Below are 17,501 nucleotides of genomic sequence, written 5' to 3'. Positions count from 1 at the left end.
ACAAGGTCATCCTGGAAGAAAACATCTGCTCTGACAATGCTCCCCAACTTTGAGGATTGGTTTTTCCAGCAGCATAATGCTCCATGCCACACAGCCAGGTCAATCAAGGTGTGGATGGAGGACCACCTGGCCAGCCCAATCTCCAGACCTGAACCCATTGAAAAGCTCTGGAATGTGATCAAGAGGAAGATGGATGGCCACATGCCATCAATCAAAGCCGAGCTGCTTGAATTTTTGTGCCAGGAGTAGCATAAAGTCACCCAACAGCAGTGTGAAAGACTGGTAGAGAGCATACCAAGACGCATGAAAGCTGTGATTGAAAATCAGGGTTATTCCACCAAATATTGATTTCTGAACTCTTAAGTTAAAAAATTTATATTGTGTTGTTTAAAAATGAATATAAACTTGTTTTCTTTGCATTATTCAAGGGCTGAACCCTGCATTTATTTATTTTTTCACCAGTTGTCATTTTCTGCAAATAAATGCTCTAAATTACAATATTTTTATTTGGACTTTGGAAGAAATGTTGTCAGTACTTTATAGAATGAAACAAAAATTTTAATTTTACTCCAACATATACCTATACATAGTAAATCCAGAGAAACTGATAATATTGCAATGGTCTCTTAATTTTTTCCAGAGCTGTATATACATACACACACACACACACACACACACACACACACACATATATATATATATATATATATATATATATATATATATATATATTAAAGATAGATAATAGGATAGTGCTTTGAATGTATGTAAATTATTCATATTACATAAATCAGTACATAGGCCTACTTATATTATTTAAAAAGGCAGAAACAAATACCTGTATATGTCAGATGGAGCTCTAGAGAGAGATGGAGATGAGATGTAACAGGTGTTTAAGGATAAAGTTGTCTGTTTTAAGTGATTCACTTCACCCAACAGCTGAGTAGTTCAGTGGTTCACTAATCATTTTTTGCTATTTCTGCCTTTCTTCTGAAAGGTGCTGTAATATGAGCCGCACGATGTGATGAGGCAAAAATGAGATCACTCCAAAGTCACGTGTAGCACTATAGTCTGAAAGTCTGCTTCATTGTTCATAAACAGGAGCAAAAGTTTAAACTTGTTTGCAGAGATCTCTCTTTTTATATAGGTATAAAGTAGGGTTGAACGATTTGGACAAAAAATGTAATTGCGATTATTTTGAAAAAAATTGTGATACCTATAAATAGTAAATCCAGAGAAACGTATAGTTTTGCAGTGGGCTCTTAATTTTTTCTAGAGCTGTATGTATATATATTTTCTGATTTACTGATTTAGCAGCAAGGTCCCCTCTTTCAGGATTTCTTCTGTTAACTTTCAGTGCATTTTGTCAACTTTATTCTGGTGAGCATTGACTTGAACTCTTAAAGGGATAGTTGAAATACTGTCATAACTTACTCACCTAATGTATCGAAAACCCATATGACATTCACTCTTTCATCCATGGACCACAAAAGGAGATGTTAGGCAGAATGTTAGTCTCAGTGACCATTCACTTTCATTATATGGAAAAAAGATGAATGAAAGTGAATGGTGACATTCTGCCTTTTGTATTTCATTTAAATTTTTCTCTTCTGTGGGCTTGGAACAACATGAGGTTGAATTATCACGACAGAATGTTAATTTATGGGTGAACTATCCATTTTAATGACCTATTTAAGTATGATTTTTCCAAGAACAACAATGTAAATGTAAGTTGGTACATTACTGTATCACGCCTTGCTGGGAAACAAGTGACTGAATAAGAATACTGATGAGAATATTATACTAGTATTAATATAATAATAATTATAAATCTAATTATCAATAATTATATTTACACCACAGTTCGGACAAGTAACATTTTTACTCGGACAAGTGAATGACCAATTTACATGACAATCCTCAATGTCAAGCCCTGCACAGAGCCCTGCAGCGTCTGGCTTCCCTTATTTATAGACACTCATTTTGACATATAAATAGAAACAAAGCAAGATGTTAGAATGAACAGCTTTATTTATTTAACATCGATCAATAGGAGGTCCAACATTACAAAAATGACAATGATGGCAAGATCTTTGCAAAGGTTTTCAATTCTTAAATTATGGCAGTTACACACTGTCAAAAACACAGACTTTTGGAACAAAAGCTTTTGTTCACATTTAACATAGCTTAAGCCTTGGCAAAAAGCACGAGGCAAACTTTAAAACTTTTAACCACTAAGAGGACACAAGTGCTTGGCATTCAAGTGTCTTGGGAAGGAAATAATTATGTATACACAACACAGATGTAAGACTTGTCAGTATTTAATTTGAAGTCATTGCAAGGGTATTTTTTTTTTTTAAGTTTACTTATTATTACATGTTTTCTTCAACATAAAAACATGAACACTTTTGTACAGAATACGAAAACAAAAATTGCTCTGTTCAAGTTCTTGAACAGCGTCACAAATGCCATGTTAACTGATCACATATCAATTTCAATAATCAATTTCAATAAGAGATAAGCACTAAGGTCATGTCTAGAAAGTGCTCCGGTGTTCCAACCAACCATGAAAACTGATTATCTCAAAGTGATGATGGTAACTGCACTGAAATAATATTGTGCTCAATATTATCCTCATACTTACAATTATACATCATTACATGCCCAATTAAATGCATTTTAATATCAGCTTGATAATATTTAATAAAACAATATTGTGTGCACTGAAAAATCCAAATTATTCTTCTAAAATCATGACACATGCCATTTAAAAGAGGTCACCACAGTCACAATGACATTTAAACCCCCCATGCGAAACCATATTTGCATTACCAAATTCTAAGTAACCTTTTGTGGGACTAAAAGTGCAGTCTTTTTATATGTATATAACAAATCCTAGCTTACATTTTAACTTAACACCTGTGCTAGCAACATCTGTGTTTTAGATACAGTGTATATACTCTCAATGTCTTTAGCATGGAGAGGGCTAAAGGAGTGATGAGCTTTATGATAGTAAAAGAGCCAAGACCATGGATACCATGTATATAAAGAGCAGTGTAGGGATTTTCTGAGTTACAACATCTCCACATAGTTTTCAGGGATGAGTCCTCGCTTTCCCTCCAGCACCCCCTCCAGCCATCCGGGCTCCCTGGAGAGAGTCACTGCAGAGCACAACCACGAACACAAACACGAACATAAAACTCTTACTGCAGCTCTTCTGTCACACTGCATGTCAGACAAGCACTTCATCGGATGAAAAAAAAAAATGGTTCTTATACCAGTATTCTGCCCTGCAAAGCTAAAACACAGTAACTATGCCAACACTAAAAATGGAGATAAATGGCTTTAAAGTGTTTTGATTGCCCAAAATGTGTAGTTACTGCTTCCCTTTGCAGGGCAGTATTGTTAGCATAGCTGATGAATTGTAACTTACACCAAAGTAGGCAGGAGACAGGAATGAGAACATTTTTGTTTAAACTAATGTTAAGACGATTCTGAGCCATAGCAGAAAGAAATGATGTAAGGTGTTTTATGTTTGTTTTATTTTTTTGGCAAGAGCAGAAAGGATCTGAAGCAAGGTAACTGAAGCACCCGGGAATCATGTTAAGGATCTATATCTATACTTAGGATACTAAAATGTGTGAATGTTAATTATCACTGCATATTGAAGATGCTCAAACTGAGGTGCATGATGTTTTAGACAGAAGCCAGGAGTGCCAGAAAAGTACTGAACCAACAATCGGCAACATGCACAGGCTTGCATGAAAAAAATAAATAAAATGAATATATATATATATATATATATATATACACAGTTGCAATCAAAATTATTCAACCCCCAAAGACAGTAACGACTTACAAAGGTAAGCTTTTCTGATGACCCAGAATTTTTAAACTTTACATCTATATCAGTTGAGTGACACATTCAAAGTCATAGTGTGAATATATAACCTAATATTTGTAAATAGCAGGATTTAAAAAAAATACAGCCATGTCATAATTATTCAACCCCTTTTGCATGTTGCTGTTTCTTAAATATGTAAGGCTACACAAGTAATTGTTTTAAAACAAAATTAAGTCATCAATCTACAATGGCACTTATTTAAGTTTTTTAATTTAAGTTTAGCGTTGTAAGCAAAAATTTATTTCTATGCAAAAAATGCAATTAAAAATAAGCTGTCTCAAAAGCTAATAGAGATTATTTCATTACACAAGAAAGGTCATGGCTAAAAGTACATTTCCAAGGCACTTAATTTCCAATAGACAAAGTTGGCAGCACCATTCATTCATTTTTTTAAATATGGTACAACATCAACCTTCTTGGGGTGTGGAAGAAAGCAAAACTTCACCAAGGGAAATGTTGACTTGAATATTCAAGAAGTAATAGGAAAGAAGTAGAATGTTTTATAGATGTATGACACTAAACTGAAAATGGGTTTTAGACCCATGGGTCAGCAGTACATCTGGAGTAAGATGACAAGGTGATGACAAGAATGACACCATACCCACAGTCAAGCATGGAGGTGGGTCAGTCCTGTTATGGGGGTGTTTTGCGGCTGCAGGAAATGGCTATCCTGACTATGTGACTGACACCATGGATTCTTTCAGGTATCAGGCCATTTTGGCATGAAAAATGTGATGCCTTCAGTGTGTAAATTGAAGCTCGGTGATCACTGGACTTTCCAGCAAGACAATAACACCAAAGGATACATCCAAGTTGTCCAAAATGTGGTTCAGGGATAGGGCGTGGAATGTCCTTAAATGGCCCCTTTCAGTACATCACTAAAATCCCATTGCAAACCTTTGTTGGGATTTCAAGGAAGCAGTGGCAGCACAGAAACCAAAGAATGTCAATGATCTGGAAGCGTTTGCTCATGAGAAATGTGTAAAAATTCTAATAGAACACTTACCTGAAACATTTATTTGCTGTTATTAAGGATAAAGGATGACTTCCACAAATGATTGACTTTGGGGGTTGAATATTTTTGACATGACATTTGTGGAGAGAATTAGTTATTTTTTATTTTAACATTTGGGTAAACTGAACTCTTTGTTCTCAAAATCACTCAAATGTGTATTAAAAACTTACTTTGACTGTTTTCTGAGGTTTTAGTTGATGTGTTTTAATTCACATCACCAGAATGTATTGCTGGTCAGGGGGGTTGAATAATTTTGATTGCATGCATGCATGTATATATATATATACATATATATATATATATATATATATATATATACACACACAGTTGAAGTCAGAAGTTTACATACACTTAGGTCATTAAAGTCATTAAAACTCATTTTTTAACCACTCCACAGATTTCATATTAGCAAACTATAGTTTTAGCAAGTTGTTTAGGACATCTACTTTGTGTGTGACACAAGTAATTTTTCCAACAAATATTTACAGACAGATTGTTTCACTTTTAATTGACTATATCACAATTCCAGTGGGTCAGAAGTTTACATACACTAAGTTAACTGTGCCTTGAAGCAGCTGGGAAAACTCCAGAAAATGATGTCATGCCTTTAGACAATTAGCTTCTGATAGGAGGTGTATTGAATTGGAGGTGTACCTCTGGATGTATTTTAAGGCCTACCTTAAACTCAGTGCCTCTTTGCTTGACATCATGGGAAAATCAAAAGAAATCAGCCAAGACCTCAGAAAATTATATTTGGACCTCCCCAAGTCTGGTTCATCCTTGGGAGTAATTTCCACGTTCATCTGTACAAACAATATTACGTAAGTATAAACACCATGGGACCACACAGCCATCATGCCGCTCAGGAAGGAGACACATTCTGTCTCCTAAAAATGAACGTAGCTTGGTGCGAAAAGTGCAAATCAATCCCAGAACAACAGCAAAGGACCTTGTGAAGATGCTGTAGGAAACAGGTAGACAAGTATCTATATCCACAGTAAAACGAATCCTATATCAACATAACATGAAAGGCTGCTCAGCAAGGAAGAAGCCAATGCTCCAAAACCACCATAAAAAAGCCAGACTACAGTTTGCAAGTGCACATGGGGACAAAGATCTTACTTTTTGGAGAAATTTCCTCTGGTCTGATGAAACAAAAACTGAACTTTTTGGCCATAATTACAATCATTATGTTTGGAGGAAAAAGGGTTAGGCTTGCAAGCCGAAGAACACCATCTCAACCGTGAAGCATGGGGGTGGAAGAATCATGTTGTGGGGGTGCTTTGTTGCAAGAGGGACTGGTGCACTTCACAAAATAGATGGCAACACGAGGAAGGAAAATTATTTGTATATATTGAAGCAACATCTCAAGACATCAGCCTTGAAGTTAAAGCTTGGTCGCAAATGGGTCTTCCAAATGGACAATGACCCCAAGCATACCTCCAAAGTTGTGGCAAAATGGCTTAAGGACAACAAAGTCAAGGTATTGGAGTGGCCATCACAAAGCCCTGACCTCAATCTGATAGAAACTTTGTGGGCAGAACTGAAAAAGCGTGTGCGAGCAAGGAGGCCAACAAACCTGACACAGTTACACCAGTTTGGTCTGGAGGAATGAGCCAAAATTCCAGCAACTTATTGTGAGAAGCTTGTGGAAGGCTACCCAAAACTTTTGACCCAAGTACAAACAATATAAAGGCAATGCTATCAAATACTAACAAAGTGTATGTAAACTTCTGACCCACAGGGAATGTTGATGAAAGAAATAAAAGCTGAAATAAATCATTCTTTACCATTATTCTGACATTTCACATTCTTAAAATAAAGTAGTGATCCTAACTGACCTAAGACAAGTAATGTTTTCTACGATTAATGTCAGGAATTGTGAAAAACTGAGTTTAATGTATTTGGCTAAGGTGTATGTAAACTTCTGATTTCAACTGTATATTTTGCAGAGGGACAGAGCACATTTTATCATTTTAATAAATGCAATGCATTAGAAAGCCCTGGTGAATGATGAAAAGTGAATAAATTCCAGGTGAAACAAAGAAAAATATAGTAAATGCACAAGCACAAGGAACAAAGGAAAATTATTTAAAAAAATTGCAAATATAAAAACAAATATACAGTGTACATTTTTTTTTTCTTTTCAGTCAGATTGTTTTTGACGAGAATGTCATTTAAAATTTGTAAATATTTCTTCATGTTATATTTATACATTTTAGTCAGTTTACTTTATGAAAATAATAACTTTTAGTTGATGATAAAGTGCAGAATGACAAAAAAATAAAAAAAATAAAAATAAAAAAAATGTGTCAAACTGTAACAGACCAAAACAGAAAAATAATAATATAAATGTTCTCAATTTAAACATGTATCAAGCATATAAAGATAGACTACCTACAAAATACTGTACAACTCTCCTTGTTGTGAAAAACTGAGCTCCAGAAATAATAGCATATAATGACAATACCCAAGTATTAGCTACTGTTTAGAAATTTGCCTACTGTATTCTGAATTCTTCATGATTTAGAGACTTATCAAGTTTCTGTATTTAACCAGTTTAGGATATTGTATTGCTTGTAGCATGTTTTGAACGGATACAGCATATTCAAAATGCAAGTTATGCATAGTCTGTTCAAGTTCACCTGTTAATTGGCTTCATTGTCTGTGCAGATGCAAGTTATAATTGGATTAGATGAATCTATATTTGATATCTTCTTCTATAAACAGATGTTTCTCTAGATGTGTCTTCTTCTGTTTATTTCCAGCACTTTTAATATCTTGCAGAATTTTTTTTTAACTCGTCATATTTTCGTCAACAATATACTTTAGTATATAATACTAAATATATGTAAAATATATATCATCATGATGCATCTTTTTCATCTTGTATTCTTTATCATTGATGAAAAAAAAACATTCCTCAACCAACGTTTTCGTCAGTGAATTTGTTTGATTTCGTTGATGAGATTAATGCTGCATATACAATAATAAGAAATTATTATACAAATGTGATGGAATGCTAGCGGAAGCTGAATCACTGAATAGCAGCTAAACAACTTTTAAAGAGCACAGAATCTAAAAGTCCATCAGATTTTCTTTCTTATATTGTTAAACTCTCAGCCACCAACTTTATGTTAGGCAGTTTTGTAAAAAGCAACATTTTTATGAAAATTTTAATGAAAGTATTTTTTTCACCCTACTGTTGCTTTGATTTGATATAACATGTCCAGAGACATTAATTATTATAATTTTTATTTTATTTTATTTTTTTATTTATAATTCATTTCTAAGGAGTGGTTTGCATACTATGAAATTGATTGGCACCTTACTACAAACTTGAATGATGTGAATGTGAATGACACACTATCACAGAGGTTTTTTCATGGTTTCTGTGTTAGCTAGCAGGATTTGTGTGTTTTCATTAGTTCAGATAATTGAATAGAGTTCTATAGATTATACAGGTTTTCATTATGTCATTTGTTATTTCTGCTGGCCCTTTTGACAATCATGTTGCAAGTTTTAGACATTTACACACATAAAATAATAAAATGTTATTGACAAAATCTGCCAATAAACTAAAATATTATTTTCATTCTAGGTTGTAATGATTTGGCTCAAAGTTAAAAATCTAAGTGAAAATCGTAAAGTCTTCAGCTGAAGCCATCACATATTGGCTTCAGAAAACAATAGTGCTGATAGTCGTTTAGGCTCTCATTTACTTCATGTGTGATTATAACTCTGTATTGCCCTCTGTGGATTGATTTAAAGGATGTTACACCCCTTGCCCCACTTCCCCTCTTCTTTGCTTCCATGATTGCTGATATGAGATCAAATTTTGTTTTTTTCCTTTTTTTTTCTTCTGTCGTACCATCCAAATCCAATATGTCTGCAGATTCGAGTGAGTGCCCTTGGCAGTGATAACGTTAACACTTACCGTCGTGGAAGATTGCCCCAACTTGAAAAGAGAGTTCGGAATCGTGTTCAGCCTCACAGGGGTACACAGCCTTTGCTTTCATGAGGGTGACACTGAAAAATGGAGGCAATCAGTTAGTGGGCCTTTCGCTGTTCAGAAGGGTGGGGATTAGGACACAACTTTCCATCTAGCTGTAAAGTGGATTCGCTGAAGTTATCAATGAAAGCGGTCTGCACGATTAACGCCTGTCCGCATAAAACCACAAGCTGAGCTTTGAAGGAGTAGAGCAGGAAGATAATCAAAGAGCAGACACAATTCAATAAAGCAAGGAACTCTCAAACAGGCTTTTGTGTATTCCTCAATGGAATTTCCCAGGAATGGATCTGAAGCATGCATGTCTATGGAATGAAATATGTGCCATTGGGACTTGAACTTGAATTTTAGGACTTGAATTTGAACATGTTTACTTGAACTTAAATTACATCAAACTTGAAATTCAAATGTATGTGGCACGAATTCAGATCGTTAAATTCAAATTAAATTTTTTAATACACTGACGAAGACATCTGGGGTACTCAGAAAGAGCAATTGAGCCTATATGTAATCAAACTCCTCCTTGACTAATCACAACGTAGCTTACAGTTTGCATAGCTACAGTCGGCAACTCGTCATACTCTGGGGGCGTGGTTTAGCATTGGAGAAATCTATTCTCCATTACCATAGTTACTCATTCATTACAATAAGAAAAACGGGGAGAAATATCTGCTCGATTTGGCTATGTTAACAACGAAAAACATGACGAAAAGCTGTTGTGTAGTTTTATGCACTTCAGACGAAGCCAAAAAACCCGTAACTGATTTTTTATCGCCTTCCAACTGACAAATATAGAGGCCAAAAGAAGACCACTGTGGCTGCAATCTGTTGATCTGCACAGCATAGAGTTCACACATTAATGATATTTTGAAATGATTGGCTTTGACCGTGTAAAAAACTATACAACAGCTTTTCGTCACGTTTTTTCTTTGTTAAAATAGCCGAATCTATCAAATCTAAATCTAAATTCAAGTTCAAGTCCCAATGGCACAAGTTCAAAACTGCAAATTCAAGTTCAAGTAAACATGTTTAAATTCAAGTCCTAAAATTCAAGTTCAAGTCCCAATGGCACATATCTCATTCCACATATGTCCTCCAAATACCAGAGCCCAGAACTGAGGATACAGCAATAATGCCATAAATCAGTACTCTAGACATCTCTTCACCAGTACTTAAAGGTCTAGTTCAAGCAAAAATGAAAATTCTGTCCTCATATACTCACCCTCATGTTGTTTAAAAAATGTATGACTTTTTTGTATGAGGTGGAACACAAAAGTAGATGTTAGGCAAACTGTTATTGATCGCCATCCTCCGTCCCTGTTCAGTTTCATTGTGTGAATAAAATTGTGAACATTCTTCAAAATGTCTCCGCTTGTGTTCCATGGAAGAAAGTCATATGGTTTTGGAATAACATGAGGGTAAGTAAATGATGACAGAATTTAATTTTGGGGTGAACTAACCCTTTAATGCCATTCAACACCTGTCAGCCTAATGTTTTATATATTGCCTCAGGACAACAACACATCTAGAAGTCCGTACACGTCCCAGACGGACACCCAGACTCCAGAAAGTTTACAATGCAGGAGTTATGATGAAAATGCACTCTCTGAATTGGAATGAAAGAAAGATATGTTTCTTGAAAGTCACCTCCTTTTTTGAGAACAGCTTTTAAACAGAATAGCATTACGGTACTTTAAACTGAATAAATCAACTGGCATTGGGCGTCTGTTATTGTATTGGGTGGAAAGTTGATGCAAAAGGGTTTGAAGCAAAAATGTCACAGAGTGACAAAAATTAGAGGTAGGCCAATATACAGTATCAGTTCTACAATCAGTGCTGATAGTTGCATTTTGGAACTATCGGCTATTGGTTATTTTTTATTATAGTTTTAATTTGAAGTGAGAGATTGCAAAGAAAAATACGACTATATGGAAACATGCCCCGTCAGCACATACATTGTGACTCCAACTTCATATATTTTGAATAAAAAAACAAACATATTTCTCATAAAATCTCATCTGGTTAAATACACATACACAAAACCCTTCATCTGGTGAATATATAGGCTATAAAAAGCTTAATTAGGTAAATATTTACATATAGAGCATCATAACAGAGCCAAGTCTCCATCATTTCAAAATAAGAGTCTGCCGGCACATTTTGGACTTAGAACTTGGACTAGTCCTGCATTATGCACCAAATAATAATTATTACTATTATTTGTCATTATTGGGATTTTGGTTGCACAATAAACTGCATTTCGTACTTTATTAATTTTGTAATCTTGTAACCTTCATGTCTGTGCCCATCACAGTAAAGAAAGACTAAGATATTTTTTTTAAACATTCTATAAATAAATTAAAAAACAAACTAGCGTCCGATTATTCAGTTATTGGTGTCTGTAAAATCAGATATTTAAAACATCTGATATTTAAAAGTACAGGGAAAAATGTCTGTCCAAATCCTCTGTTTTTCACTCCATGTGTCTGTAAAATTTGATGTAATTTAAATTAGTTTATTATATCTTCTAGTTATGGGTTTAGTGAGTCTAGTCGCTGTCTGAGAGGCAAGTGTTAAGTTACAAATTACTATTATTATTAATTAATTGGGTAACACATTATTTTAAGGTTTCACAGTAATGCACTTGTTAAGCATGAATAAGGCAGTAATTAATAATTAATCGAATCCTTTGGAAGACGATCTAAGCCATAATTTAACTTATAGATACCCTATTTCTGTATAGACAGTCTTGTAGTTAATGCTCTATTTCTGAGATCCATCATATATCAAGTTTATTAACTAATATTAAGCCAGTAATTCATGCTAAAAAGTACTGGCTTTACAAAGCTGTTACTTATTAATTGCTTCTCTGATTAACACTTTTTATTGATTCACAAAATTTACAAAGAAAAGCAAAACATATATTCACAGAATCAACATTTAACCCCCACTATAACCCCTCCCACTATAAAATATAAAATAATAATAACACACATTTAAAACTATACTTCTCTCTCCACTGCCCCTCCCCAAGAGCCCTCCAAGACCAAGCCTATACAATCTAGAGGGGTTCCAATAGAATCGATATCAAATCTTAAATTGCATAAGACGCACCCTTACATCTCTAGTTGTAGACTTGAAATGTTTTAGAATCCTAGCCCACACTCCCTCTTCCAATACAAAGTTTAAATCTTTCTCCCATAATCTCATGAGAGAAGTTGATGCGCTGTCCCCCAGACTCCACTAGCAGGGAGTAATACACTGATGCCTCATGACCTTTTCCAAAAGCAGTAATCACCACTCCCAGAGAGCCACCTTAGGGGGGTGTATGCTACTCCCAAAAATAGCACAGAGCAGGTGGCACAGATGTAAATATCTAAAGAACTGAGATCTGGGAATCCCAAAATGTTGAACCATATTTTCAATGGATCTCAACACTCCACTTTCACATATGTCACAGAGCGTATTAACCTCCCTCTCAATCCATTCTGTCCAGCAGAAAGGAGATTTATTAATACATAGTTTTGGGTTCAGACATATGCTTACGGATATATTTAAATAAATGTCCGAATTAAACACTTTGCACACTTTTGTCCATACTGAGTGCAAATGCAAAATTACGGGGTGTAACTTAACTTCTCAGATTATTTTGATAGAGAGGTTTTGCAATGGCGAAATAGGAGCAAGAACTTCCTGTTCAATACAAAACCAGGGAGGGGCTCTCTCAGGTGGAAGCGACCAATGGGCCAAATGTCTGAGACCGAATGCATAATAATAGAACAAAATATTGGGTAGGCCTAGACCACCTTTGTCAATCGGTGTAAATGTAATCTGGGACATTTACCATTCCAAATGAAGGACTTCACTATGCTATCAAATTGCTTGAAATAAGAGAGGGGGACATCTATAGGGAGAGATTGCAGTAGGTTGTTGAATTTTGGAATACAATTCATTTTAATAACATTAACCTTCCCAATCATATATAAATGTAATGAAGCCCACCTGCCCACATCACTCGAAAACCTTTTTATTAAAGGGTCAAAATTAACTAAATAAATCACACAAATTTGCTGGGAATAAAATACCCAAATACTTAATGCCCTGTTTGGGCCACTGGAAGGCACCCAGCTGAAAAGCCATTACCGGGCAGTACGCTGTAAGAGCCAAAGCTTTGGGTTTAGACCAATTAAATCTGTATCCTGAGAATTTAGAAAAGGAATTAATAATTCTGTGGAGGCAAGGGATAGATCTAGTGAGGTCGGAGACAAATAATAAAATATCATCTGCGTAAAGCAAAAGCTTATGCGCCACACCTCCCGCCATCACCCCTGGAAAATCATCATCCTTTCTTATCCCAGCTGCTAATGGTTCCAGGGAAAGACAGAACAATAATTGGGAAAGAGGGCAACCCTGCCAGAATGAAATAATCTGAAATCAATCCATTTGTTTGTACCGCCGCTACCAGGTGTCTATAAAGTAACTTAATCCATCCAATAAAAGTATTCCCGAACCCGTACATTTCCAAAATCTTAAAAAGATAATCCCACTCTACCATATCAAATGCATTTTCAGCGTCAAGTGAGATGGCAGCGACCGGAGTCTGATCATTCGCCACTGACCACATGATATTGATGAAGCGTCTAATGTTAACAGAAGAGCTACGGCCCCGAATCAACCCCACCTGATCTATATGTATAAGAGATGTCATAACTTTATTTAATTGGTTAGCCAAAATTTTTGACAATATTTTAACATCTAGCTGGATCAGGGAAATTGGATGGTAACTCTTACACTCGCTTGGATCTTTGTCCTTTTTAAGAATCAGACTGATCTGGGCTTGTGTTATGGTTGGCGGAAGCTTTACATTCTTTAATGATTCCGTATAAACTTCTAGCAAAAATGGAGCCAAATCTGTAGCATAAAATCTAAAAAATTAAATGCCCCCGGAGCCTTGCCTGTAGGCAAGGCCTTAATTACCTCACCAAGCTCCTCCAAGGTTATCTCAGAATCAAGAGAATTTTTTTGCTCAGACGTCAGTTTAGGACGTTCTAATGGTTTCACAAAGTTTCTAATATCTTCATCTGTAGACAAAGATGTGGAACTATAGAAATTAAGATAGAATTCTTTAAAAGCATTATTAATATCCATGGCCGAGGTAAATATTTCACCACCAGCAGATTTCACTGAGGGAATGGTTGGAAAAGACTCTCTCTGTTTTATATATCTAGCCAGAAGTTTCCCTGCCTTGCCCCCTGACTCAAAGTATGACTGTCTTGCCCTGAATAGCTAAAACTCCACCTTCCACGAAAAAAAAGTATTATATCTGTATTTCAATCGGGTCAATTCTCTGAGACCATTAGACAACATTCGGCGCTTCAGCTGTCCCTCGGCACTTTTAATATTCCCTTCCAATTTCACGAGTTCTTGTGCTTTGGATTTTTTGGTGAATGAGGCATACTGTATGATCCGGCCCCTAAAAACTGCCTTAAGTGCCTCCCAAGCCATGCCCACAGAGGATACTGATGACCAGTTGTTGTCCATTGATTTCAGTCTTTAGCATTTGTTGGAATTCAGGATTTTGCAAAAGGGATACATTATGTGTACATACATGTGAATGTTTTACGGCCCTCCTTAGCATCTATTCTCAATTTGGCCGGGAATATCAGTGCAAAAGTGACCTTCCGTTGATGGAAACGTTTCTTGCATTCCTTGAATCGATCACGTTCCTCTCGTCGAATTCGCAAAGTCTGGGAACAAGAAAATGCTGTGGTTTTCCCAAGAAAGCCTTTCTTTACACCTCGCCTCGCGTAACACAAGATCTTTATCGGATTATCTCAGAAATGTGGCCAGAATTGATCGGGGCCTGTCTCCCTCCACGGATCTCCACACCGGAACCCTGCAAGCTCGCTCGATTTCCAGCTTATGGCCTGTTATGTTGAGCAGATTCGGAAGGAGCCCACCCAGGAATTTCACCATATCCCGACCCTCTTCAGCCTCAGGAATTCTGACAATATGGACGTTATTCTGCCGGCTACAGTTCTCCATGTCCTCCAACTTCTCCCAGACACGCTCCAAATCCACCTTGGTTGCTAGCAGCTTAGCAGATAATTCCCTCTCCGATGACTCCAGATAATCTATCCGTTTCTCGACATCCCCCACTCTTGTAACCATCTCAGAGAACTTCGCCTCCATGGCAGTGATCGATCGACATATCACAGCCAGATCCTCCAATTCAGCAACGACCTTCGTCAGCATTTCCCACATTTCTCTGACCAAATCGACCCCCTGGCTCGCGGCCCTTTCGGGGGTATCAGCTTAAGCACGTAAGTGTCTTTTAATGTCTCCAGTGCTCGAGGATTTTGAGGTACAAAGAGAGAGAGAAATCTAAGTTATTAATAGCTGGAAATCTTCTTCTGAAGCACTTCGTGAAGGTGCTGTCATAGTTCATTCAAACCAAAACATCATGGAACACGGCAGGTCGCAATCGGTCACAAGACACGTGAGAGCCAATGAGCATTCAACATCACTTCCGTAAAAGCTGTGTCATAACACTTCTTGAGGCGCCATTTTTTGAATATGAAATCAATGCGGGATGACAACTGTTTTGGGTGCTATGAATGATGAAGATGGAGATCGTTGATTAAAATGTTTGAATCTGGGTCTATTCCTCAAACAGAGCTACCCAAGGACATGGACTTTAGCACATAACTAAAATATATATACAGGTGCTGGTCATATAATTAGAATATCATCAAAAAGTTGATTTATTTCACTAATTCCATTCAAAAAGTGAAACTTGTATATTATATTCATTCATTACACACAGACTGATATATTTCAAATGTTTATTTCTTTTAATTTTGATGATTATAACTGACAACTAAGGAAAATCCCAAATTCAGTATCTCAGAAAATTAGAATATTACTTAAGACCAATACAAAGAAAGGATTTTTAGAAATCTTGGCCAACTGAAAAGTATGAACACGAAAAGTATGAGCATGTACAGCACTCGATACTTAGTTGGGGCTCCTTTTGCCTGAATTACTGCAGCAATGCGGCGTGGCATGGAGTCGATCAGTCTGTGGCACTGCTCAGGTGTTATGAGAGCCCAGGTTGCTCTGATAGTGGCCTTCAGCTCTTCTGCATTGTTGGGTCTGGCATATTGCATCTTCCTCTTCACAATACCCCACAGATTTTCTATGGGGTTAAGGTCAGGCGAGTTTGCTGGCCAATTAAGAACAGGGATACCATGGTCCTTAAACCAGATACTGGTTGCTTTGGCACTGTGTGCAGGTGCCAAGTCCTGTTGGAAAATGAAATCTGCATCTCCATAAATTTGGTCAGCAGCAGGAAGCATGAAGTGCTCTAAAACTTCCTGGTATACGGCTGCGTTGACCTTGGACCTCAGAAAACACAGTGGACCAACACCAGCAGATGACATGGCACCCCAAACCATCACTGACTGTGGAAACTTTACACTGGACCTCAAGCAACGTGGATTGTGTGCCTCTCCTCTCTTCCTCCAGACTCTGGGACCCTGATTTCCAAAGGAAATGCAAAATTTACTTTCATCAGAGAACATAACTTTGGACCACTCAGCAGCAGTCCAGTCCTTTTTGTCTTTAGCCCAGGCGAGACGCTTCAGACGCTGTCTGTTGTTCAAGAGTGGCTTGACACAAGGAATGCGACAGCTGAAACCCATGTCTTGCATACGTCTGTGCGTAGTGGTTCTCCCCCACATTTTTGAATGGGTTTTGTTTCACAATCCTCTCCAGGGTGCGGTTATCCCTATTGCTTGTACACTTTTTTCTACCACATCTTTTCCTTCCCTTCGCCTCTCTATTAATGTGCTTGGACACAGAGCTCTGTGAACAGCCAGCCTCTTTTGCAATGACCTTTTGTGTCTTGCCCTCCTTGTGCAACGTGTCAATGGTCGTCTTTTGGACAACTGTCAAGTCAGCAGTCTTCCCCATGATTGTGTAGCGTACAGAACTAGACTGAGAGACCATTTAAAGGCCTTTGCAGGTGTTTTGAGTTAATTAGCTGATTAGAGTGTGGCACCAGGTGTCTTCAATATTGAACCTTTTCACAATATTCTAATTTTTTGAGATACTGAATTTGGGATTTTCCTTAGTTGTCAGTTATAATCATCAAAATTAAAAGAAATAAACATTTGAAATATATCAGTCTGTGTGTAATGAATGAATATAATATACAAGTTTCACTTTTTGAATGGAATTAGTGAAATAAATCAACTTTTTGATGATATTCTTATTATATGACCAGCACCTGTATATATATAAAAAAATATATATATATATATCTTGCAACTTATTTATTTATTGTATATTCTGAAAACTTGGTTTGTGTCCCATAGTAAACAAAATAAAAATTAAATGCTTAATGAATAATTTAACAATTGCAAATGTTTTATTCATTTTAACAAGTTTATTGTTGGTTAAAGCGATCCTTTGAAACGAGATGACTACGCAGCAGAAATGACACAGTAAATAATGAAACCATTATAAAGTCATGTTAGGTAAATGTATTAACTATGCTGAATAAATGTGAT

At 36.4% G+C, this 17,501-nt stretch overlaps 1 protein-coding gene across 2 annotated transcripts in view; it reads right to left on the bottom strand.

Annotated features, from left to right (window-relative positions):
- Positions 1–2,026: 2,026 nt before the first annotated feature.
- The window catches only part of LOC127445465 (rho GTPase-activating protein 10-like), a 144,780-nt gene continuing 129,305 nt past the window's right edge, over positions 2,027–17,501 (bottom strand). Inside the window, exons 22-23 of one of the 2 annotated variants that reach the window (XM_051705569.1) lie at positions 8,857–8,948; positions 2,027–3,161 (exon numbers count right to left, since the gene is read on the bottom strand). In XM_051705569.1, the coding sequence (XP_051561529.1) occupies positions 3,073–3,161; positions 8,857–8,948 (181 nt within the window). In that variant the 3' untranslated portion in view covers positions 2,027–3,072. The remainder of the gene's footprint in view (positions 3,162–8,856; positions 8,949–17,501) is intronic. The other variant, XM_051705570.1, reaches the window with a different exon arrangement.

Source organism: Myxocyprinus asiaticus, chromosome 8, assembly GCF_019703515.2.
Source record: "Myxocyprinus asiaticus isolate MX2 ecotype Aquarium Trade chromosome 8, UBuf_Myxa_2, whole genome shotgun sequence".
Taxonomy (NCBI): domain Eukaryota; kingdom Metazoa; phylum Chordata; class Actinopteri; order Cypriniformes; family Catostomidae; genus Myxocyprinus; species Myxocyprinus asiaticus.
This window is presented reverse-complemented; position numbering and strand designations above follow the sequence as displayed.